Raw genomic sequence first — 22,957 nt, 5'->3', positions numbered from 1 at the left:
GCTGGCCTGTTTCACACTGACCCCGGTGCTCTCAGAGCATAAAAGCCCAACCCCCGAGTGGCTCTCTCTCTCTCTCTCTTATTCCACCTGGACTCATTCCAAACCTCGTTTACTGTACACACATCAGTCTTTGCAATGTTTCCTTTCACAACCTCTCACGTATCCACAATCACACCACTTCATGTTTGCAGTTATATCAGTTGTTGACTTTTTTTTTTTTACAACAAATAATTATTACATAAAGAAACGCCACAGACAAAGAAAATTATAAACTCATATAGAATTTATTATCAAATCATAATATACTAAATATAGTTCATCACTATGCAGAAATATATACATCTTATAGAATATACTGATGTAATACAATACAGAAATAGTCAAATAAATACTATTTAAGCATAGTTTAAAACCTTAAATAACAGCTTCATTGGGGTTTGTAAGGCTTAGAGGTGGTGAAGGAAAGGTTAACCATCTGAGGGAAACACGTCACATTGTGCTTACGCGTATTACAAAATCTGATGAGTAAAAATGTCAAAGCAAATCAACCTAGGAGAACGTCAAGTAAGCCTCCAAAGACTGTTTAAGAATGGTTGTAAAAAGTCACCGTGCCTTTAAATCAATTTTACACTGAAGGGATCACATGTATCAGGCCAAACTGTGACATCGCTTTGATTCATAATCTAACACGGTGTGTTTGAAATATTCATTGTCCTCTTTAAATTCCAGTGGGTATGATCAGACTTTGCAGACAAACGGCAATTTGTTTATTTGTGAAGCACTGCTTTTGCAAAAAATCTTTTGCTTTTGTGTGGAGATGAATTTGAAACCACCGCAACAAAAACAAACAAACAAAACCTCTCTTCAGAGAGAGAGCTTTTCCAGCATCGTAAAGAACATTGCTTTTCATATTACACACATTTTTACCGTTTTAAATCAATATGTTCCTCTGAGAGTCTAACATACCCTTCATAAAGAGGAAACTAAAAAAAGAAAAGAAAACAAGCATACGTTTCTAGCAAATAAAAGGCTTCACATAAGACTGTCAAATAAAAGAAAAAACGTGTGTGCAAACTCAGAGCTCAGTTTGCGATGTAGAGTACACTTAATAAAAGGGAAAGCATGGATTGGAGGGGGGAGGGGTTGAGGATGGAACCATGCTGACCGTTGGAAACAGGTGGATGAAAAACAGAAACAGCAGCATGTGAAGAACAGAAGAGAAGAAACTGCAGGATATTAAATTGTGCAGTCGAGCAACAGTAATTGCCTTTTCTTTTTTTAAACTAAATTGCACCCAACTAAACATCTCCTCAACAGCTGCACTCAGACTTCATCAGTCTCGACAGCAAGAAACTCCCCGGTAAATGTAAAAAAAAAAAAAAAAGAGTTTGACAAGACACAAAGCAGAAGAGAAGAGGCATGATGCTGTTAGAAACCAACATGGGTGGAAACCAGGGGTATTCAACGAATAATAAGACTGCAGCAAGTTCAAGATCCAATGTCTTTCGGATTAGAAGTTTTTCAATAATATGGTAGCCAAGAGTAGCCTTAAGTGCCATTTTTTTCACCTTGAAAGAGAATATATTTTTCTACTTCTGCACGATATTAATTAAAGCTCCGAAAGTGAGTGAGTGAAAGTGAGTGACTTTAATGCCAGGGATTTTACAAGTGATCCATTTTCTTTTGGCCTTTATGTACAATATGATGTGTCGATCAATAATCTGCACTTTCTACTTTAAGGCAAGCTTGGCCACTCTTGGCTTCTATACAATGCTTGCTATTTTAGGACTTATATTTAGTCACTTGTTTTGTTGTTTTTGCTGAATGTTTACCTCATCCACAAAGCCCAACTGTTTGTGTTCACCACCGTGACAATCACACACAGCCGTTAACACAGATCATAATGAGTAAACAGACGGGAGCTAAAAAAAAAACCGGTGCTTCTCTAGTGCAATGCCTCGAGTGACAGGTGTGACAGGTACTTCACTATTCATCTGCGCACTGCAGAGTTCAATTTGCAAAACCTGCAGAGTTTTGATGAGGCTGCACCCCCTCAGCGCTCTTCCTCTGGTTGCATGCATTAATTGACCGGGCTATCATCGCTCAATCCCTGAAGCTTCCTTTGTGTGCAGCTTTTGTATGATGATAGCTTCATTTGTTGAATAACAGTGGCAGGTCACTGAAGGAGTAAGAAATAAAAAAAAATTCTCCCCTCAAGCAAAGACAAAGTGCAGACAACAACACCCCCCCCCCACACACACACACACTATCTATTCTCTGAGATGATGAAAAGTGAGCTGACTCCTCCTGAGGCGATGAAGACATCAGCGTGTGTATACAGGGTGTGTCGCAGGGTCCTCATGAAACCGTCGAAGACTTCATGTTTGATTTCATCTCACAAGAAATATAGTCAGTCCTTTGAGGTTTTTTTTGTGTTTTTTTTAGTATCACCCCTGAGATGTACAACTGAGCGAGATGCTGGTTACTGGGAACTAAAGGGAGTTGGAAACAAAAGTTCCCTACTTAAGGCACTTCAGGATTATATTAAGAAATGATTGGCTATAATGTAGTCAAGCTCATTATGTTTGATTTAGAAGAGAGGGAAGGTGGCAGAAGAACAATGAAAATTCAGTTCATGTCAATATGTTGGGGATGTGCGTGAGTTATTTTTCTTACTACATCTGGTGGCGGTGCTTTTAGTCACCATGGTGGCGATTTGAGGAACAAACTTCCTGCTGACCTGAGGTCGACAGAAATTTCTTTTTTTTTTTGAAGAGCAGCTCAAAAATATTTATTCTCTCTCCTGCCTTTGAATGCTTGTTTATTTTGTGTGTGTGTGTGTGTGTGTGTGTGTGTGTGTGTGTGTGTGTGTGTGTGTGTGTGTGTGTGTGTGTGTGTGTGTGTGCTTACACATGTACGGTGCAGGAATGGTCCTGTGCGCTCTAGTAGAAACAGGTGTTTAAGTGCATATGTTGTTGCTGCAGGGTCCATTTTTTTTTTGTTTTTTTTGTTTTGTGTTTGTGTGTTGTGTAAAAAAAAAAAAAAGAATTTGAATAGTCAAGCAGTGAGGCAGAAGATCCCTGAGAGAATCATACAGCATGTTTTCAAGTAAGACCTCATTTTGGACCTTCACTATTTCTTTTTGTTGACTCAAGTTTTTTAAATGACACAAAACAATGTGGCTACTATTGTCAGCACTGTTATATCATATATCTATATATCTATATCTATATATATATATTTCCTCATTTAAGATTTAGAGATAGCGTTTCCTCGGTCCATCATTACCTGTTTTAATCTCATTATTTTACCTAGTTCTTGAATTGTGAGGTGGGGGAGGGAGTTGTGTTGTTTCTGTGTCATTTCCTGTGATGTGAAGCACTTTGTGATGCAACCTTGTATGAAAAGTGCTATACAAATAAAGGATTGAGAGATATATATATATAGATATATACATAGAGATATATAGATGAAGCTTCTGACACCTTTAAAGGTCCCCAGAAGTTACCACTCTAAAATGAATGACACAGTATGCTTGGTCAATGCGGAACACCTCTCTCTTTGGTTATAAAAGGGTAAAGCAAAAGAAACATTCGACTTAGCACGACCTTCATCCTGCTACGTTACGTTTAAATAAAGTTTTCAGCTCCACTGTTTGCCGTAAAAGCACGTCATTCATCAAAAAAAATTACAGGTGGTTGTTTAGCTGCATAGGCTCAAAAAAGAAGAATAAGAGTCTGCAAGGTTTGCCTCTTAGATGTGTTCACTGTGAAAAAAAAGAGGATAATAATGAAATAAACAGCTTGTTTCTCGGGAATCAATTTGTATAGAAGTACAAAATTCAGTTTTGACTTGAAAGCCTCGCTGACAACCTCTACCTGACGATTCTTCTATATTTCTCCTTTTAAACTTTCTCACAGTTCTGTGTGTAAATAACGTGTAAAATACAGAATAAATCAAGAACATATGATAAAGAAAGAAGAATAAATAGTAAAAACAAAGTCGTGTACGCTGCCTCTCCTTCTCAGGGCTTCCGAGAGCTGCTGAACCACCTCTTAAGTGCTACTCCACTAGTGCTCGCGACTACACACAGCGCCCCACCAAGGCTCCACCAAGTCGGTGCTCGGTTAAAGAAGATAAACTGGAAGATGAATGACAGCACCACATCGAAAGTCCTCACCAAGGCCACAGGTCCAGCCTTCTCAATCTGCAGGGCCTTTGTGAGGAAGGTCTGTCCGGCGATACCCAGGATCGCGATCAGCACCAGCAGCCAGCGATCACGTCCACAGAACGGGATCTTCCACTCCCCGAGGATGGATACGGTGATGACGCACTCGACGAAACCGATGACAGCGTAGTACCAGACAGAGAGGTAGTAATGGACGCTCTTCCCAATCTTGCGGAGGACCACAAATGTAAAAGCAGCTGCAACAGCTCCTATAAATACAATTAAAAAAAATAATATATATATATATATAGATCAGTGAAGTATCTAACTTGTTAGTTTCTTGTTTTTACAATCTAAATTCAGAGGATTAATTTTATAAATGTCAATTTATCTTGTCAATTGCAAAACACAACACGACAGTTGTCACGCACACCCTGCACAAACTTTTTCAAAAGTTTAATTTAGTTGGACCTGAAAATCACTGAGGTGTGCACTGCTTTAATCTCTGTAGCTGCTGAGGAGACATTTCTGTTTTTTTTGTGCAAAGTTGCACATGAAAAAAATCAGAAAAGACGCGCACGTTCCATAAGGTGGGTGCTGGATGCCAAAAAAGGGAATGGTGTTAAAAGAAGCAAAAAAAAAAAAAAAGATCTGCACACTCCCTTTTAAAAGATTTATTTACAAGTGACATTTGGAGCCAACATGCTCTTTGTTAGACTTCTACGTCACTCTTTGATCAATCTTTAAAACAGGAGCTCCTTGGAGCGCTGATCTTTTTTTGCTTCGTTTAACGCAAAGTTCCACGAAGCATTTTGAGCGTCTGCAGGGTTTTAAAACACACAGGTTTAAAGGAGTGGGGCATCACTCACCACTGAGTCCTATCAGTTGTAGCGTTGCTAGTTTAGACGAGGAAAGACGCAACAAAGTAAAATTTCCCATTTAAGTTGTCAATCCTCATTTGGCACTCGTTTCGGGACCCTTGGGGGCGCTAGAAGCTGCCTGTAGCGAGGTCTTTAGGATACTGACTGTTATTGTTGGTGATGAGTTTACTGTTGGAAAATAGAAGTGATCATTTTTATTGACTTTTCTTCAAATACTGTCTTCTCCTTCAGAATATTTTTTTAACAGAGCAGTACGAAGTGCTGAGCTTTTTACAAGACTATGACAGATGCAAAGAGATCAGGGTGACCTTGACCTTTGACCTCAAAAATCCAAATCAGTTAATCCTTGACTCACAGGATCTTCTTGTGGTTGGAAGCTCTTAGCACTGCAGAAACAACGTTCAGTCTTATTCAGTAACAGCAGGTCCAGCTGACTATACATGTTAGAGATGTGAACTGTACTGAAACCTGTCTGCTTCTTGAGAGCTTCATGAAACAGGAGAATCTTTTTCACCTGCAAATGCAGCAATGGTCCCCTTGAGGTGGTTTCTGTAGTTTCCTTCAATTCCATTTGGATCCTCGCCGAAAATAAATGGCGGTCGAGCGATGAGGATGACTCCAGCCAGGGTAAAAAGAGGGAAGACACAGTCCCAGATTGTACACCGCTCCTTCAGGAAGATCCAAGCCAGGAGAGAAGTGAAGACTGGATTACTGAAAAGAAAGGGAACAATGAAAGCAAGGTATGAATTTCAAACTGGTGACCAGGATTTGTCTCATAAAAGATATCTCGCTCTATTCAAATCCCTTCCACCAGAGCTTTAATGAATTACTGGCCGGGATATGAGGGGAGAGCGATATTTGAGATTAATGAAGAAACTGAGATAAGGGAGACAAAAGAAAGAGAACGAGAGGGAGATTAACACAAAAAAGTGGAATTAGTGGAAATCGACGAGGACAGAACATGTTTGTAATGATACTCTAATCTCTGCTAATCCACAATCAATTCAATTCTTCCCCACTCTCACCTGAACATGATGACCGTGGCATCTGCAAGCGGCATCTGCTGAACAGCATAGTAAAGCAAGATCATGGCGTTGGAACCAATGAAACCCCGAAGCACCAGATAAATACGTTTATCCCTTGGACCGAGGAAACCTGTCCTGGAGGAGAGGAGATACGAGGATGATGGATGAATGACAGACAGGATGGATGGATGATGGTTGGACTCAGCGATACAGGAAGTTATACACAGAATTCTGCTGAAATATTTGGCCTCAATGAATGAGTTGAAGGAAGACAAATGATCAGACGGCTGGAATGACAGATGGGTAGATCGAGGTCAAGTGAAGATGACAGTGATGGATTGCGTTGATGAATTGATCAAAAAAAAGGAGAAGGAATGTAGAGGACATATGGATGTATGAACGCATAGGTAAACAAATGAATAGAAGAACTGGGGAAGTCTTTGAGAGTTACGTTTACTTTGATTCTTGAGATAAAATTTTGGTTCATTTTTTTATGTTAAAAAACAAAGCATTTGTCGTTTTTACCGCCAAATATGACAGTGAATCAAAGCAAGCTAGTGTCATAAATGTAATGAGGAAAAGCATCATAAGATAAAATACTTTATCATATCTTATTCCACTTCGCACATCAAGTATGTTTTTCATGTTTTATCTGCATTAGGTCCCGACTGATTAATCGGCCCACCGATAATATCGGGCAATATTTCCGTATCCATTATGACTATTGTAATAGGTTAATTTTACTGCTGATATGCACAGATATCACAAACTTTATTCACCTGACCTTTCATTTTATGATACTAGCAGTTCTCTTTCACCAGTAGAGTGTGCTATATTAAATAGCTGTGACGCACACAGATTTTTCTCTCTTCCTCATGTGTTATCCACAAATCCCAAAAATTGGTTCAGTGTGCATCATTCAACATAATTGTATTCCATTTGTACTTTTCAAAAGTACTTTAAAGGTACTGTGAAGGATGGTAAATACTGAGAAAGTGGAATTGCAGACAGCCACTCATTGCTCCAATTCACATACAGTAGCTTTCAAAGTGACAAAGCAACAAGAAGGAACATGATTGACAGTAATCATAATACACCTTTACTTTGTATTAATTAGTTCAGTCACTGTCATCTTAAAGCAACACTGTCAATCAAGGCAATCAAAGGCTAGTCAGCTAGCATTGATAACTAGGCTTCAGGTATACAGTATGATATTGCTTTTAACGTTAGCTGAAGAAGACATTTGTAAACAGCCAGCTAGTCCTTAAAATTGCAAAAAAATTCTGGATAGTTATTTTATATTTTAGCTAGCTAGCAATGAGGTTAACATAGTGGCCAAGCTAATATTAGTTTGCAAAACCAAAGTACGGTCAAATGCCCTGTTGGTGTTCCCCAAGATAAGTCACTTCTGTGTTTAGCCTTAATTACACTGGATGTAACTTTTTGTTGTTGATATATGTGCCTAGTTTCCTTTTAGGTAACCACATTAGTTTATTTCTAATAATAACTAATCTTTTAGTTTCAGTGCCCTTGGAATCTTATCATCAGATGAAAAGTTAATAAGTTGCTGCACAGTGGTGCAATGGTTAGCACTGTCACCTCACAGCAAAAAAGCTTCTGGTTAAATTCCCCTGTCTGACAGGGCCCTCCCCTGTACTCCCCCACCCCTAATGAATGAAATGTCTTATCCTTCATAAAATAGAAACATAAAAGTTATACAGTATATGTGTGCCAAAAAGACATTAACTATTAGGACCAAAATCATTTTGATACATGTCTCTTACAGTATTTTCACAACTTTAACTTGTCTGAGCAGTAACTCTGTGTTAAGCCAAAATTACTGCCTATGAATTAGGTGATGGGGCATAAACACAAATACAGAATAACTTGCAGGGATCTGCATTTCTTTGATTAGTGTTTTAGTTAATCCAATCATAACATATAAATGATTGTTTATACATACTGTATGTATTACCACAGCCTTAATTATAGCATGTATGGTTTGTATCAAATTTGAACAGGGAATGATGGAAACCTAAATGTTGGAGTGTCTCCATGATACTTACTTGTGGTAGATGAGTAAGGGCACAGTAAAGATCATCTGGAAGAAGCAGCGGATGGCACTGATTTCTATGGCGTGGACTCCCTGGATGGTTTTCACCAACAGGGCGATGATGGAGAAAAAAACTGTGGCCAGGAAAGCGTAGAACAAACCAATACCTGGACATCGCTTTTGTTTCTCCGAGCCTGTGAAAAAGAAAGGAGGAGAGAATCACAAACCACGGTCAAAGGAAGGGTGTCATTTCTTAACATGTTGCTTATTTTTGCTGTGCACAGTAACTACAGGGTAAAACAGCAAAGCTGAGAGTATGTTATTAAACTCTGTGTGGCTGAAAAACGATATTCTGTTAAAAAAATATACAAACAAAAGATCTGCACAAGAGAGCAGTGTATTTTTTGTAAACCCTGCCAGTGGAGCATTTAACTGATACAGTACTAGTAGATAAGATTTCAACCTGAGGTCACACAGGCGTCTCTCTTTGTATTAGTCCACAATGTGAGGTCTTCTTTCTTATCATACAGTATGTGCTTTCCTTGCACCAAGCACAAGAACATACCTTAGCTTTGTTGTCTTTACAAAGAAGCACTATTGGATTTCAATTCAGCCTCTAGTGTTTTACTTTATTTTTACTTTAAATGTGAGACCTAGGAGAAAGGAAAACACATATTTAGATATTATATTATTGCATTAGTATAACACATTTGATTTATTACAATTTTATCATTGACTTAAGGTAGATATTCAGTGTGCATTCGGCTCAAACCCTTTCTGTTGTTTCACTGTCTTAGCACTTACAACTATAAGTGTTTTTTTGACTTAAGACAATTCAACCCTGTCAAAGTACTCATTTAAGAGTGACAAGAAAGATTTGTACTCTAAAGGCTGCTGCAGTTGTTAGCCGCTTTTCTTCGCAAGCTCTGCTGGTCAGGTCCTTTTTTCAACAGGTACAAAAGGGATTAAGGGAAACTGTCCCTGGTCAATGGGTGCATTCACCAACTCTTAGTATGTAAAAAAAAAATCCACAGTATTTTCTTTTTCTAAAGCTATAAGGGGAAAATACCATTTTTGATATTATACAACTGATATTTGAACTGAATTGTTGGGCAAAAATAGATTTGCAAAATAAATGCTACTTTGTGGTGGCCCTTTGCTGTGAGTTAGAAGTGCACAGTCATCCTTCCTCTTTAAGGGTGATTCAAATGTTAAGCCAGTTTACAGCAGTTTATCTATATGGACTACACACGAAGCAACCGACTTTCTGATACGATTAATTTAGGCATAAACAATGTTGAGGGGGGGGGACTTCATTATGTAGCTATTTGAGAGACATTAAGTATATTGAAAGATACTGAAAATCCTGGAAAAATAAGGAAAAAACAAAAGGCATCCCGTTTCGGTGTAAAATTCCTTTAACGATTTCATTCGACTATAAAACTGCCAATAGGCCAATAGCACACACGTGATATCAGCTCTAGTGATAAATGACGTTTCACGGTTAGATAACGTGAAAGCTACGCAGGAAGTAAGTCCTCTGTCTGCTCCTCATTTATATGAGTATTGTCCTATCGTCATTCGTCACAGACTTCAAAACTTCAAATAGTCGAAATGAGCAGACTTTTTAGTCCACACCGTTTGATGTGCCGTTAATGTGAGTGCGTGCGCTCCTCTACCTTCACGAGCGCTTTCTTGTCGAGATGCTGCCTCGTTTCTGACGCAAAACGTCGGCGGGCATAACAGTGTTTCCTTCTTCTTGCCGCCTTCCTGTGAATTTTCACTTCCCCTCTCTTCTTCCTTCTGCTCAGCATCCTCGTCGTAACCGCGACAGTTGTTTTGCAGGTGAACCTTCTCCGTTGTCCGTTCATCATCGCCACTCTCCTCGTTGTCGCTATTTCTGCCATGGCTGTCAACTTTGTGAAACACGACAGTAATGTCGTCCTCTACGGTTAAAGCCCGCTCGTGTGTACAGTTGTTACAGTCGCCCATAGTAAGATGTGACGGCGGAGCGACAGCATGCCTTGGACAGAGTACCGTCCGCCTTCTTTGGTGCCCTGAATGACTGAGAAACAAAGGTTATGTCTAACCTTGGGAGCAGAATACAGTCTCTCATGTGGTGGTCTCTTCAACCACAGGGGGGCAGAACTGAACCCAGACTAACTCTGCTTACTGGATAGTTCAAACACTCCAATGATTACGCCCATTTCAGAGGGAGGCTGTGGGTATTTGGAACATTACACATTTAATTTACATTGAATGTGTTTGTTCACCACCTTATTTGCCTTTATGGAGGTTTATTTTCTCACGGGACCACTGCCCAACAAACCCGTGGTATAGCTTCATATGTAAATTATTTAATGTGAAAGTAACCAACCATGCAACCAACTAAATTTACTTTTATATCTGGCAGATGTCTTTATTTAGGACATATACAGTCTGCAGGGCTTTACATGAAGCCTTGAAGCAACAATATGTAGGCTACGTCATACTTCAAAAATAATATATGACGTAAGAGGTTTATAATAAGCTTTTTAAAATGAGGATATTTGACCAATATCCCCGTCAGTTCACACACACGCGGAATTAGGTGTTTCAAATGCAGAATAACTCCTTAAAGAATAAAGATTACATTTTTGACTTGTATTTGATATTTTACTTACTGCAGTTCCATAAATATGAGTTTATAAAAACAAACACACCATATTATTGTTTTGAAGAAAGTTAATTTTACAAATGTTCTCAGTAAAAAAAAATCTTTTCTGAAATCATTTCCTGAACGTAATTATTCTTTTGCTATCACTGTTGGATTTTAGGCTCATATTAATTCTCTTTCTATTTTTTTTATTTTTTTTATTTTATTCCTAGCTTACTTTTAACAGCAGAAGTGGGATGCCCACAATACGTCAAATAAACTTTAAATATAGTCCTGTTTTTATAATGACTCACAAAGAAAAGTGTATTGCCAAGAAAAATACATTTCACATAAAAAACTATCATCAACACATCTTTCCTTATGGTATTAAAATAAAATGTTCCCACTAAATCAACAAAAACAACAATGGAACTATGTATGATTGAGTTGCACTGTATTTTATTTCTAATGTACATAAAATACGATAATATGACAGAAAAAGCTAAAAACCAAAATCACTACCTTACTTCAATACACGGACACAAGTTAGCCTTAACTAATTTGCCATAATAGCATGTTACTACCCCAAAGGAGGTGATCTCTAAATGTCTTTGTTTTACCTACACAAAACTATATGTCTTCAAAACTGAGTGTGGTCCCATCTACATACAAAAGCGATATAAATTACTTTACACAGTGTCATAAAAACGTAAACATTATATTTGGCAAATTGTTGTGAGTGAAGGTGTTAGTTGTTAGAGTTGTGTCTCTTTTGTGTCAGAATAAGAGGAGTGTGTGTGTGTGTGTGTAAAAGCACAGATGCTAGGTGCTGCACAGTGGTTGGCTTTTTAGTTGTGGAGTGAAGACAACAATGGTTTTGTCAATGAGGGAGAAAAGGGGCAAGAGTGCAGTGAAAAAGGGAGGGCTAGGTGACACAGTGGGACGCTTCTAGCTGGTCTTTTATCAGGATTTAACACTGGTGGAGTCAGTGTGATGCAAGCAGTCTTGCTCAATCGATGGCCATAGAGTGGAAAGGATTGAGGCGTTTTTCTTGTGTTACATGTTGTGTTTTGTTTCTTGAATTTATACACTATAGGATCATCATTTTCAAGACATTAAAAAGTAATCCTAAAAAACAGATGGAACACAAGTTAAACTGCTGCTAATGTGCCCTTTAAGATGACATCCTTCTCAGATGTAGCTCTGTCTCTCCTGGTTTGAAGCTCTCACTGCACTACTGCTGTTTTGTTATCAGATGGTTTTGATTGTATTTTAATGTAAAAAGAGGTTTGTAAGATGGTTCTTGACAATTGTCCTATTTGATACCTGGGACAAAAATGCAGAAATGTTCAATATGGTCCCTATAATAGATGCAAAGTTAGGCGGTCCCACATTGACTATCCCATAAGTTTTACACATGTTCCATGGTTAAATTCGACTCTTATCTCTTACAATGGCATGTCACTCTGAGTGAAATTTCCTGAGGTGCATATTAAAATCGGAGAAGACTTACAGGACTTTTTTCTACAGTCTATCATGTTATTTTGCTCTATTCTTATCACAAGTATTTCCCCCCTGTTTACCTAAAATATAATGTTCCTATTACCACTACCAACGTCAAAATGAAATCATTAATATACATTAGTAATAAAAACACTGCAGAGTTGACCTAGTGAGACATACGGTATGTCTTGGCACCTGCAGGGTGAATAAAAGTTTAATAGTTTGCTGTCCTTAAAGATAGTCAGTTCGCACTTTGAGTGGAATTAGCTTCATTAAAAGCAGAATAACGCCATGTCTTAAATAATAAAGATGGAATTAAAGAAGTTTATCAAAATTAAGTAGTTGGACATATATTCAGTCGCAAGGAAAATAGTCAGAGGCAACAAAATAATTACAATGATGATAACCAACGTACGAATTCCAAATAAGGTTATAGATTGCATTCATAACACCCTTTGCTTGAAACATCCTTATTTTAAAGTTAGTTGGGAATTGCTGGTGCAGTTTTAATGTGACTTTGAACTTCAATTCAAAATCTCATGAATGGTAATGTTAACCCACCCCTACAAAATAATAATAGGTTTAATTACTCAAATCAATCATGAGATGCTCGTATATTTGAGTTTTTCCCTTGAAGCTGGACGCAAGCAGAAAAACTCGGTCGTCAATGGAAACCATAGAAAATGCCCTAGGCGCTTGGATATTCAGCTCCTGGGATGGGACAAACTGGCTCCTCTTGGTGTCCCATTGGTAGACCTGTGTCAGTGAATAATCGCTACCCAAGATGGCGTACTGCCAGTTGCCGATGGAGACAGGCTGGAACACCATGGAGCCACGGGAAGGAAATGTCTGGACCTCTTTGAACATGGCGCCGTCCCAGCGCATCACCTTGGAGTCCCCGATGAATCTTGTCAGGCATATAAACAGCTCACCTTTGAAAAGATTCAAGAGACTGTTAAGCTCTCACATTCAGCTACTTCAATCTGGAGCTGAAATGGAAAAGCTTGAAGCAAAAACAGTTTACATAACTGCAAAATAATTCATAGCTTGTTATTAATTTCTACTTGAAAAATACTCCGTAACAGTATTTTCAGTGTTTTCTCTTTTGAAAGTTCAAATGGTTGGAACATTTGACAGTCTTAAAATATGTGCAAGTTATTTGGCAGTAAATGGTGACATATAATCTTACCACCTTCAAAGTAAATGTCTCTGAAATGCAGAGCAATGAAGAGCCTAAGTATAATAAATGAACTGCAAGTTTAAGAGCACAAGTCATCAATCCTTTTATTTAATTAGCCAAGCGTTGGCCCTGGATCAAAGTCCACTGTTAATCAAACTGCACACCCAAGAATTTTTACATCAAACAATGAATAATGGCCTTCGTCCTCAGCAAATGTACTGTATGCTGCTTCAGAAACAATTAATTTTGAACATCGGAGACTGACACGTTGTAAATAAAATGTGTGCACACTGCTAACCTTTGACCTGGAAGTGTTTGACAGAGAAGACATCTTCCATGTCGGGTATGTCCGTCCTGCGATCGAACTGTTTCTGGCTCCTGTTCCATTGGTAGACCACGGGCCTCTGGGAGCTGCTGGACAAGATCAGGTGGGCTTTGTTGGAGATTTCCAAATATTCAACATCTGTGTCGCGGAACCACGGGTGCAGGGATTGGTGGGAGTAGAAGCCATTACCGTTCCATTTGTACACAGTTGTTGAGCCGGCCTGTGAGAGGAGAGTGCACAAAAATAATCTTACTGAAACTCACTCATCTGCAACCAACCATTAAATAAGATCTTAAAAGTCTGAAAAATAATTACATTTGATAAGTAATTGACCACTAAATTGCCAACTTAGTTCAAGTGTGTGTGTTTGTATGTTTGCCTGAGTGTCCCTGAGCATATGTTGGAGCATATGTGAACATTTGGCAGTGCCAGGGTAATCAGCAGCTGTAAACTGACATGCTGCAGAGAAAGACACCAGAGGGAAGAAAATGCTGACATTGTGGGAGGAGTGGTTTAGAGGAGCAGTGTGTATAGAGTGGCTGGATACAATAACAGAAACATGTGCAAAATGTAAAGTGATCAGTTGGGCTGCTCCTATGAGATAAGGATTTGAGCTGTTGACTTGCAGATTGCCGGTTGCATCTCTGTATTTACTTTTTCATACAGAGCAGGAGCAACAGCGAGAATTGATCATTCTGCAGTGGTTTCATCCTCTCCAAAACAAACAGAGTTTGTCAAATCACTAACAAGATTCATTTTATTTCTGTGAAGCTCTTTCGCAGAGCTGGTGCTTGCCTATCTTCCAGATATGCAGCTTATTCTTAATTAAGTGTTGTGCTGGTCATTATTTATTTGGTTTGAGACAAATTTGCAAAGATTTCCCACTTGATTGGGAAATCAAGTGGACACTGATTAAAATAAGCAGTTTCTTGTATACAATTATCTTCACTCTACTTTGGTGGCTGATATCCAAGCAGCCTCAAATTTAGCATCACAAGCTAAATACTGTACAATCCATAATGTGGTTCAGTTATCTAGAAAAGATGGCGTTGTAATGTAGCCTTACAAGAAAATATAGACTCTTGTGCCCTGACAAAGGAGGGCGCTTTGGTTGTCATAAACAAATCGAGGACATGATCAATCCTTGCAATCAGACAATAATAACACATTTTAAATTTGGGTAATGCAAGATTTGCCAACCTTAGAGCTGTCTGCAATGACAAAGAAAGACTCTCCATCAATTATGAACGTCTCAATGTCATTGGGTTTGCGAATCTTGAGGATGTCAATGTCCTGGATCTTGATGAACTTGTTTGCAGAGATGTCGCGTTTGTAAATGTGCGAGCCTCCAAACAACTGAGCCACTATGACAAAGAGGTGGTTGTCAATCACCATGGGCTTACAGACCACAGTGGAAGTGCCTACATGAAAAAGAGAGAAGACATGTTATAAACACACTGGTTAGTCAGTAATTATCAATACAATTTTTTTTATACAACATTGAGCAGGACTTTCAAAGTAGGAAAAACCACCTTTCTGCAGATGACATAGTTTTATACTTAGGCATTAAACTGACACTGAAAGTGGTCTATAATACTTAGAACACCAAATGTACGAGTCTTTAAGACAAGATAAGATAAAGCTTAATTCATCTAACAACTAATGGTGGTCGAGAAACAAACAAAATGACCCCTCGCTCAATCACTTCCGGGTTACTTCCTGTATTTGGTACTTTCCCTTTCCGCCAAGATTCTGTCTTTGTAAATTTGTTTGGGAACTGGCAAAAGTGTTCTGCCACTTTTAAATTTGTCTCAGTGCTTGTAAAGGTGTTTCACATCTTTTAAAAAGTGTTTAACACTCTGTCGGCTTCCCAGCTCTTTGCTCCTGCGACACTGTACATTTCTCTGTTGTGGCTGGGAAGTGCAAAACAAAATTACAAAAGAAAACACAGAGTGCCCACAGTGCATAATTAATTAAAATATAAAAATATAGATCACATAGATAAGGAGCTAACAACAGAGCTGCAGTAGTAACACAATGTAAATCTGTAATAGGAAAAAAACACAAACAACAATCATGCACACGGTACACATAAGGATAAACCTGTTACTGCACAAGTAGGTTCCATATAATATTATTGCAATGCAAATAGCATCAGGTAGTAGTTTATGTAACAATATAATAGTATTGCAAGAGGGAGTGTGTTTGTGTTTTGTGATCTACAGGGAGCAGGCTTGGTTAAACAGTCGGACTGCAGCAGGAAGGAAGGGCCTGCAGTATCTCTCCTTCACACACCCCGGGTGGCAAAGCCTGCCGCTGAAGGAGCTGCCCGGTGCTTCTTCAGTATCATGCAGAGGGTGGGAAACGTTCTCCATCAGGGACGATAGCTCTGCCATCATCCTCCTGTCTCCTACCACCTTCAAACGGATTACTAATCCTACACTCGTTAAAATATTAGCACTTTGAAAGGGGAGGTGGTGTCTATTGAAAACATGTCATCATGTTAGCATTAAGGGATTTGCTTGGATGACGGACTTTCTTTGTGTGACACATTGTAAGTTATTGAAGCTAAGAATACATTTTTCATTTTCAAACTCATTTTTGTTTTAGTTAGCAATAAAACTTGTGCTGTGCTAAAGACGGTCTTGATATATTCTTCCGGCTTTCTTTATCTATACCATAAAGAGCACCTCACCACATCGACACAATACAGTTCATACATACATGCCCCCATCAATAATTCCACAGGGGCATTTCAGGAAGAATCTATTCATGCAGGCCTTCTCCACAACAACAAAGCTGCTGCTTAACTCACTTTCAATGGTGTCATAGGTTCTGAAGGTCATCTCAACATGATCCCATTCCAGGAAGCTGCACGTGCCAGCGAACGGTTGAGCAAACACAACAAACTGATCCATACCAAAGGTGAAGGCCTCCACCGTAATGGACTCAAACTTCAGGGACTGATAGGAGGCAAACTCTATAAAGGATGACATCATAGCCAATATTGAATTTTATCTTCAAATAATGATTGTATGTTGATGAGCAAGACTCCATACATTTAGGTTCTGCATCTTCTATTATGCTTGTATGACCCAGAAAGAAAATACCTGAAGTGATGCAGTCAAAAGAGTGTGGCAGCAGATCATTGAGCAGCTTCCCCTGGTGGATGGGTGGGCCGCTGCAGTGGATCTGATCCAGGGTGGCATTAGTGTTATGCATCCATTCCACCAACCACTTCAGCTTGCAGTCGCATATGAGGTTATTGCCTCGTAGATCCCTACGTGCATGATCAATGCATTTGCTCAGACATCATTACACTAATATCTAACGTGAATCTCAAGCTTTCTGTTCTGTCTGCTTCCTGCTCTATTATCTGTCTCGCCTGTCCTTTGGCTGCACTTTGGGTAGAAGCCAGAAAAGCTACAACAAGTGTCCTGTCTCCTAAGTAGTCTGTGCTTGTCGCCTACTCCCAGTCTGAATTGCTGTCGACCTTGGTTGTGTGTACAGAATCACTGTAGCCTGCATTATTCTGCCTGATTGTTTTCAGTCTAAAAGCCAGAATCTAAATCTTTTCTCTTTAACTGACATTCTCGTACTTAACATCTCTGTCTTCATTTAAGGACATAGCTTCTTGTAAAGTCTTTTTTTCCCCCTCGCTTTTCATACATTTTATCTCCCAGACTTAAGACAAACTGTACTCACACTTTGGTCAAAGCGTCCATGCCCTTGAAGACATCTTTAGGCAGTGTCTCAAGGTTGTTGTAAGCCAGACTCCTAATCAGCACAGAGAGGAAATAATACACAAAGTGATTGAATTAGACTGTCTCTTCGCATATAATTGACTTTGAGTCGGTACACTGTCTGGTCATTATAATGGCTTTTCAATTCTTCTGTTTGCCAACTTGTGTTCAGAAGGAAAAGAATGAACAACACGTCTACTCAAAATGTAAGTCTGCCCTATGCTTTTCAGACAACATTAATGAGGCAGCTGTCTTCAGTGCAAAATAGAAACAGAAATTTAAGAAAGGCAATTACATATCATGCAGGGAAAGAATACCGTTTATGAAAAGGCAGTTTTATCCAACACACCAGCCTCCTCTTTAAGGCTGCCAAGTGGATGACATTGTTGACAGAAAGTTTAAATTAACCCACCTAAAGTCGGCCTTGTTATCGAGAAGTTTAAGATAATTAACTCGAAACTAGGAAGCGATGTGAAAGGAATGTCAGTACTATTTGAATGCTGCGTTATTTATCCAAGAGTCCGTTTTCTGTGGAGAGAGAGAGAAATCATTTTTCTTTGACTTTGGTGAAAAACATGAACTTTCCAGTCATGACGTAGATGACACAGAATGGACCAGAGTTCTTGACCCCTGGTTGTGCTTTTAAATACTGAACGTGTGGCAAGTTCAAAAAACGCTTTCTCGAGATGGGATTTATTGTAAATGGTTTTTTATGTTTCCCTTTCAAAAAAGTGAAGCAGCACTTTATGATTCCAATGGAGTCAGAAGCCTCATTATTGGAGGGTCTTTAAAACAAGCCTGCCATTATAACATTTTCTTTCTACTAACAGCAAAGGTGCAGCTCAGCTATTATTACCAGATAACAATCAAACTGAAAATAACCCCCTAACAAGCTCTGGTTTTCTTGCGTTGTGTTGACCTATGGCTCAGCAGGGCTAAAAGTAATCCCATAGGATTAAAAAAAAAAAGGTGTCTAAAATATGATTGGATGATTGGTGTGAGATCAAACATTTGTGATGCAGAGCAAAAGTATGCAAGCATTTGGCTTCAAAGCATGAACTCTAAACGGGCTTAGAACGACCCGTCAGAGACTCGGGGACAGAGTACAGGTCACAAGGTTTAAAGTTACAGTACAGTTATATTTAGTCTTGACCGACAGGTCACTCACATTCTCAACTGTCTTTAGATTTGGAAAGCTTTGAGTGTTTACAAAAACTTTGATGTTGTCTCTTTTCTTCATTGCTAACGTAATTACTCTGAATGAATAACACTAATTAATGATGTGTTTTCTTCATACGTGCACTACATGCATACATACATGTTAGACTATGCATTATTTATCAATCACACTACAGACCTCAGACATCTCTCAAATACAACATGACTGGACATCAGTGATATTGTAAGGCAGAAAAGAAAAACAATTCTTAATGACAGTCACAGCCACCAAACAGATTCACCTTTTCAGTCAAAATGTTCTCTGCTGGTTCTCTGAGTCACTAACATTCAGATCAGCCCTCAGCAACCTGATCCAGCTGACACCTACAGACACTAACCTTGTTCTTCACCACTGTCAGCAGCTCTTTGCCTACCTTTGCATTTCAGACACTGACAAAGTGATACGGAGTGGAAAAAGGGGAACTGAGGCTCAGATTTTATGTTAACATAACGTAAATACTAATATCCCATTACCTCCACCAGAGAGAAAGGAGAAAATGTGAAATATGGCTGTGCAGATCATTGATTCTAAAGTATACCAACAACATGAAGAATAGAAAGGAATGAAAGGAAGATACTTACAGATGTATCAGAGCTTTCAGGCCTCGGAAAGCAAATGGGGATATCGATGCAATTCTATTGTTTTCAATAAATCTGTGGATTATAACATTGGTTAACAATCACGTGCAAATACAAGATCCAATTTGACACTGGTAATGGAAATACTATCCTAACTTTCTGCTCGTTCTGTCCAACTGAAGAGTTACATAGTATATAAAACCTTCATAGCCCCTGGGTTTTGTGTTAATCCTGCTAATTATGCGTCTGCTCAGGTTTTTTTTTTCTTCTTTTTGGGGGGGGGGGGGCTAGAGAGTTAAGATCTGTTTTAACAAGAAGTCAGCAAACTCATTAGAACCATAATTATGTAGGCTGTCCTCTCTAATCAGGCAACTTAACTGTAAACACGTGTGGTTGAAACATGAGCATGTAGGGGCTTGCCCGACAAATTTGCTCAATTTCTGTGAGCACAGTACTCCAATAATGGACTCATTGTTTTAGAATTCAATGCTGGACAACTAAAGCACAACTTAACATAGAAATGAGAAACTACCAGACATTTAGGAACAGATGTCATTAATGTTGATTGTTTTGTTCATATGTTCCTGTTAGCGCAATAATGTGTGAGAAATGTGCGATTACAATGTGTGTGTGTTTTAAGACCCTTAACCCCACCAGTGTAGCTTTTACCAAGCTCTTATGAAGAAATGAACACATTACTTACAGATATTCAAGATGAGGTAAACCCAGGAACGCATCCTCATCGATCAGGTCAAAGGAGTTTGCAGTGAATAGTCTGTGAAAAAAGAATCAGCCAAACATTTGATTCATTTAAAGATAACGTACACTGGATTAAACTTAAGTTCCAAGGTTATTTATCTTGTTTCATTAATCAAGATGGTATTTTGTTGTACATCACGTATTGATTTATTACTGACTATAAACAGAGGTAAATAAGATCGAATGATCAGTGTGAGAGTTACTGTAACACACAACAGACTCATTTGGCATTTCTGCCCACAGTGTGTGGTTAAAGAATGAATGAAATGAATCAAACAGAGAAGCGGCAGATCACTCCTACATGTTTTCCATGAATTGAATGAAAGAGAGAAATGTATGCCTCATCCCACATGTTTCTGAGTCACCCTTTAAACCCGTCCAGTAAGATAAGTGTACAACATTTATACTTTAAATCCCTTTCCTAATTCGCTGTTAAAAAAAAAAATACTAATTTTTAAAGCTCCAAAATGCCGTTGTGTTCACACTCTGGACATTGTATTTGAAATAAAAACCATCAACCTTTTTTTTTTCTCGAGCCAAGCAATCAAGCGACACTGACCCTTTACACCCTCTTTGTTGGCACCAGAGACGCTCCATTGATTAAGCTGTGCTCTAATAGGGGTTAAGATACTCCAGGTCACCTTGGCAGTAAATAATGAGAGCAAGAAGGTGATGCTAGCCATTCCCTTTACTGTTTAAATTCCCCATTTTTCTGCACACGAGCCTCCATGAACATACACGCTGGTTTAATGTCATCTAAGCACGTGGAAAAACTGATGCCAGGAAAACAAAAGAGACCCCAGGTAATCGTTACCTCACCATAAGAAATTGCTCCATATACTACAGTCCTACAAGATGCTTAAAAATAGATGTCTTATGTAATCTTTAAAACCAGGATTTTACTGTCGTTTCTAGGTGCTATCTGTTTTGGGTTTTTTTTGGGGAGGGTTGGGGGGGAATGGGCACCTTTTCATTATTTGTCTCTGCCTCTATATCTTGCCTGCACATGAACACACACAGCCTCTTTACAGACCATGCTGTTATAGTCACTGCATGTAGCCATGTGGTGTATTGCATAATCCTGACACCATTAAAGAGAATACCCCTTTAAATCTGCATATCAGACTTAATCTAAGTAAGTCTGCTGGGGGGCGGGGGGTGTGTCTCATTGTTTGAATACTGAGCATTATAGATAGATAGATAGATAGATAGATAGATAGATAGATAGATAGATAGATAGATAGATAGATAGATAGATAGATAGATAGATAGATAGATAGATAGATAGATAGATAGATAGATAGATAGATAGATAGATAGATAGATAGATAGATAGATAGATAGATAGATAGATAGATAGATAGATAGATAGAGAGATAGATAGATAGATAGATAGATAGATAGATAGATAGATAGATAGATAGATAGATAGATACTCACAGTAGTTGCAGGGCAGGCGTGTGAACAAAGCTTCCTCCAGTAATTTCATTAAATCCAGACTTGACAAAAGATCTAAATATACACAAAAGACAAAAAAACAAAAAAAATAACAATGACACCTGGATACACTGAAACTGGGACATGAGGTATTACTCAAAGCTTTTCAGACAAACACCATGATGAATTCCAGATTAGGAGTCTGATGGGGTGCAGAACTACTTACAGTGAAACGACATCCGATGGGAAAGTGTGAGGCACAGATCGGACATTCTCACACAGGGCGTTATCTTTAGTGCAGGTACATCCAACGGGGCATCTGGGCTGCCTCACTCTCCTCCCGTCTGCAAGAACTAGGCTGACAGCAGCGACCCAAACCAGGAGCGTACATCCTCTGCCCGAGTATCCCATACCTGCTGTCCAACTCGAGAATAGTAAACAGTCCTGCGCATGCAACTTCTCGGCCTGATCCTCCGACAAGATACTGGATGTTTAGTGTCTCGTTTGGATTTTGGAAGCGGGTGGTGTTGTGCTCTGATGCAGGCTTGTGTCTATGCCTCTTGCGTCTCAATAGGACGGCACGGGTCCAGCGGATTCGTTCAGCAAGGCGCAGGATTACAAATGCGGGACAGACGGGACAGAACAGTCACATATTTATAAAATAGGAAAAAAAATACATTTCTAAAGCAAAACAAGAATGTAGATTCCGCGTAAAAATAGTTTTGTAGTCTTAATTCTGAGATCATGCAAGAAAACAAAACAATAGCAGCGTGAATTCCCCTGAGAGAGACAAAAAAAAAAGGGGAAGAAAAGAGAGAGCCAGAGGAGAGAGAGGACAGAGAGGGGGGAAGGCCCCAAGGTGCGCTTTTTTAGCAGCACTGCCAGCTATTATTTATGCGCGCTTCAGAGCCGTGCATGCCTAATGGAAGCGGCTATTCATGAGGCTGTGTGCAAAATAGTGCACCTGCCTCACTCATTCAGAAGCTTTTCTGCTCTGCTTTGGCAGAACAATGGCATTAAGTGCGAAGAGATGGGTGGTTTATATAGCCGATATGGTTTAACATAAACGTGACACATTCAGAGACATTTACGCAAATATTGGATTGGTGATGAAAAACGTTCAGAAAATGGACGTTATCTTTAAAATGCCGAAGCATTTGCATAATCATACTTACCATTATAAAGCTTCGTCATGAAAGTTTTAATGCACATGGTATGGCTATAGAGTTGATAATGGAGCAACACAGACCTGCATTTCGTGAATAATTCTTACGCTTTTAAAGCCACAAAGGATGAGTCATTGTCAGATTTAGAGTTGGTCTTTCTTTCTTTCTTTCTTTCTTTCTTTCTCTTTCTTTCCCACACTGAAGCTATACTGCTTGTGTTGACTTCAGGGTCGTGGAAAAGTCACGAAACACTGCACTTCTGTTTCCAGACTGTGTGAACTTTCA

At 39.0% G+C, this 22,957-nt stretch overlaps 2 protein-coding genes across 2 annotated transcripts; both read right to left on the bottom strand.

Annotated features, from left to right (window-relative positions):
* Positions 1-3,707: 3,707 nt before the first annotated feature.
* On the bottom strand, positions 3,708-10,431 carry slc35g1 (solute carrier family 35 member G1). The gene is made up of 5 exons (XM_079333748.1): positions 9,807-10,431; positions 8,141-8,321; positions 6,075-6,209; positions 5,564-5,760; positions 3,708-4,437 (listed from the first exon to the last, which is right to left on the bottom strand). The coding sequence occupies exons 1-5, from the start codon at positions 10,117-10,119 to the stop codon at positions 4,025-4,027; spliced, it is 1,239 nt and encodes a 412-aa protein (XP_079189874.1). The 5' UTR covers positions 10,120-10,431; the 3' UTR covers positions 3,708-4,024.
* Positions 10,432-11,204: 773 nt separating this feature from the next.
* Positions 11,205-22,716, bottom strand: lgi1b (leucine-rich, glioma inactivated 1b). The gene is made up of 10 exons (XM_079333908.1): positions 21,733-22,716; positions 21,510-21,581; positions 20,014-20,085; positions 19,314-19,385; positions 17,476-17,547; positions 16,881-17,050; positions 16,586-16,750; positions 14,971-15,191; positions 13,744-13,990; positions 11,205-13,197 (listed from the first exon to the last, which is right to left on the bottom strand). The coding sequence occupies exons 1-10, from the start codon at positions 21,915-21,917 to the stop codon at positions 12,848-12,850; spliced, it is 1,626 nt and encodes a 541-aa protein (XP_079190034.1). The 5' UTR covers positions 21,918-22,716; the 3' UTR covers positions 11,205-12,847.
* Between the last annotated feature and the right edge of the window lie 241 nt (positions 22,717-22,957).

Source organism: Symphodus melops, assembly GCF_947650265.1.
Source record: "Symphodus melops genome assembly, chromosome: 21".
Lineage (NCBI taxonomy): Eukaryota > Metazoa > Chordata > Actinopteri > Labriformes > Labridae > Symphodus > Symphodus melops.
Note: the sequence above shows the minus strand (reverse complement) of the source record. Positions and strands in the feature narration are given on the sequence as shown.

Coding starts and splice junctions, on each gene's coding strand:
- slc35g1 (XM_079333748.1), bottom strand. CDS start 10,119: ATGGGCGACTGTAACAACTGTACACACGAGCGGGCTTTAACCGTAGAG. Junction 8,322..9,806: donor ACAAGAAAGCGCTCGTGAAG/GTAGAGGAGCGC, acceptor TCTTTTTCACAG/GCTCGGAGAAACAAAAGCGA. Junction 5,761..6,074: donor GCCACGGTCATCATGTTCAG/GTGAGAGTGGGG, acceptor CTTTCTTTTCAG/TAATCCAGTCTTCACTTCTC.
- lgi1b (XM_079333908.1), bottom strand. CDS start 21,917: ATGGGATACTCGGGCAGAGGATGTACGCTCCTGGTTTGGGTCGCTGCT. Junction 20,086..21,509: donor ACGCCTGCCCTGCAACTACT/GTGAGTATCTAT, acceptor CTTTTTTCACAG/ACTATTCACTGCAAACTCCT. Junction 13,198..13,743: donor CAAACACTTCCAGGTCAAAG/GTTAGCAGTGTG, acceptor ATCTTTTCAAAG/GTGAGCTGTTTATATGCCTG.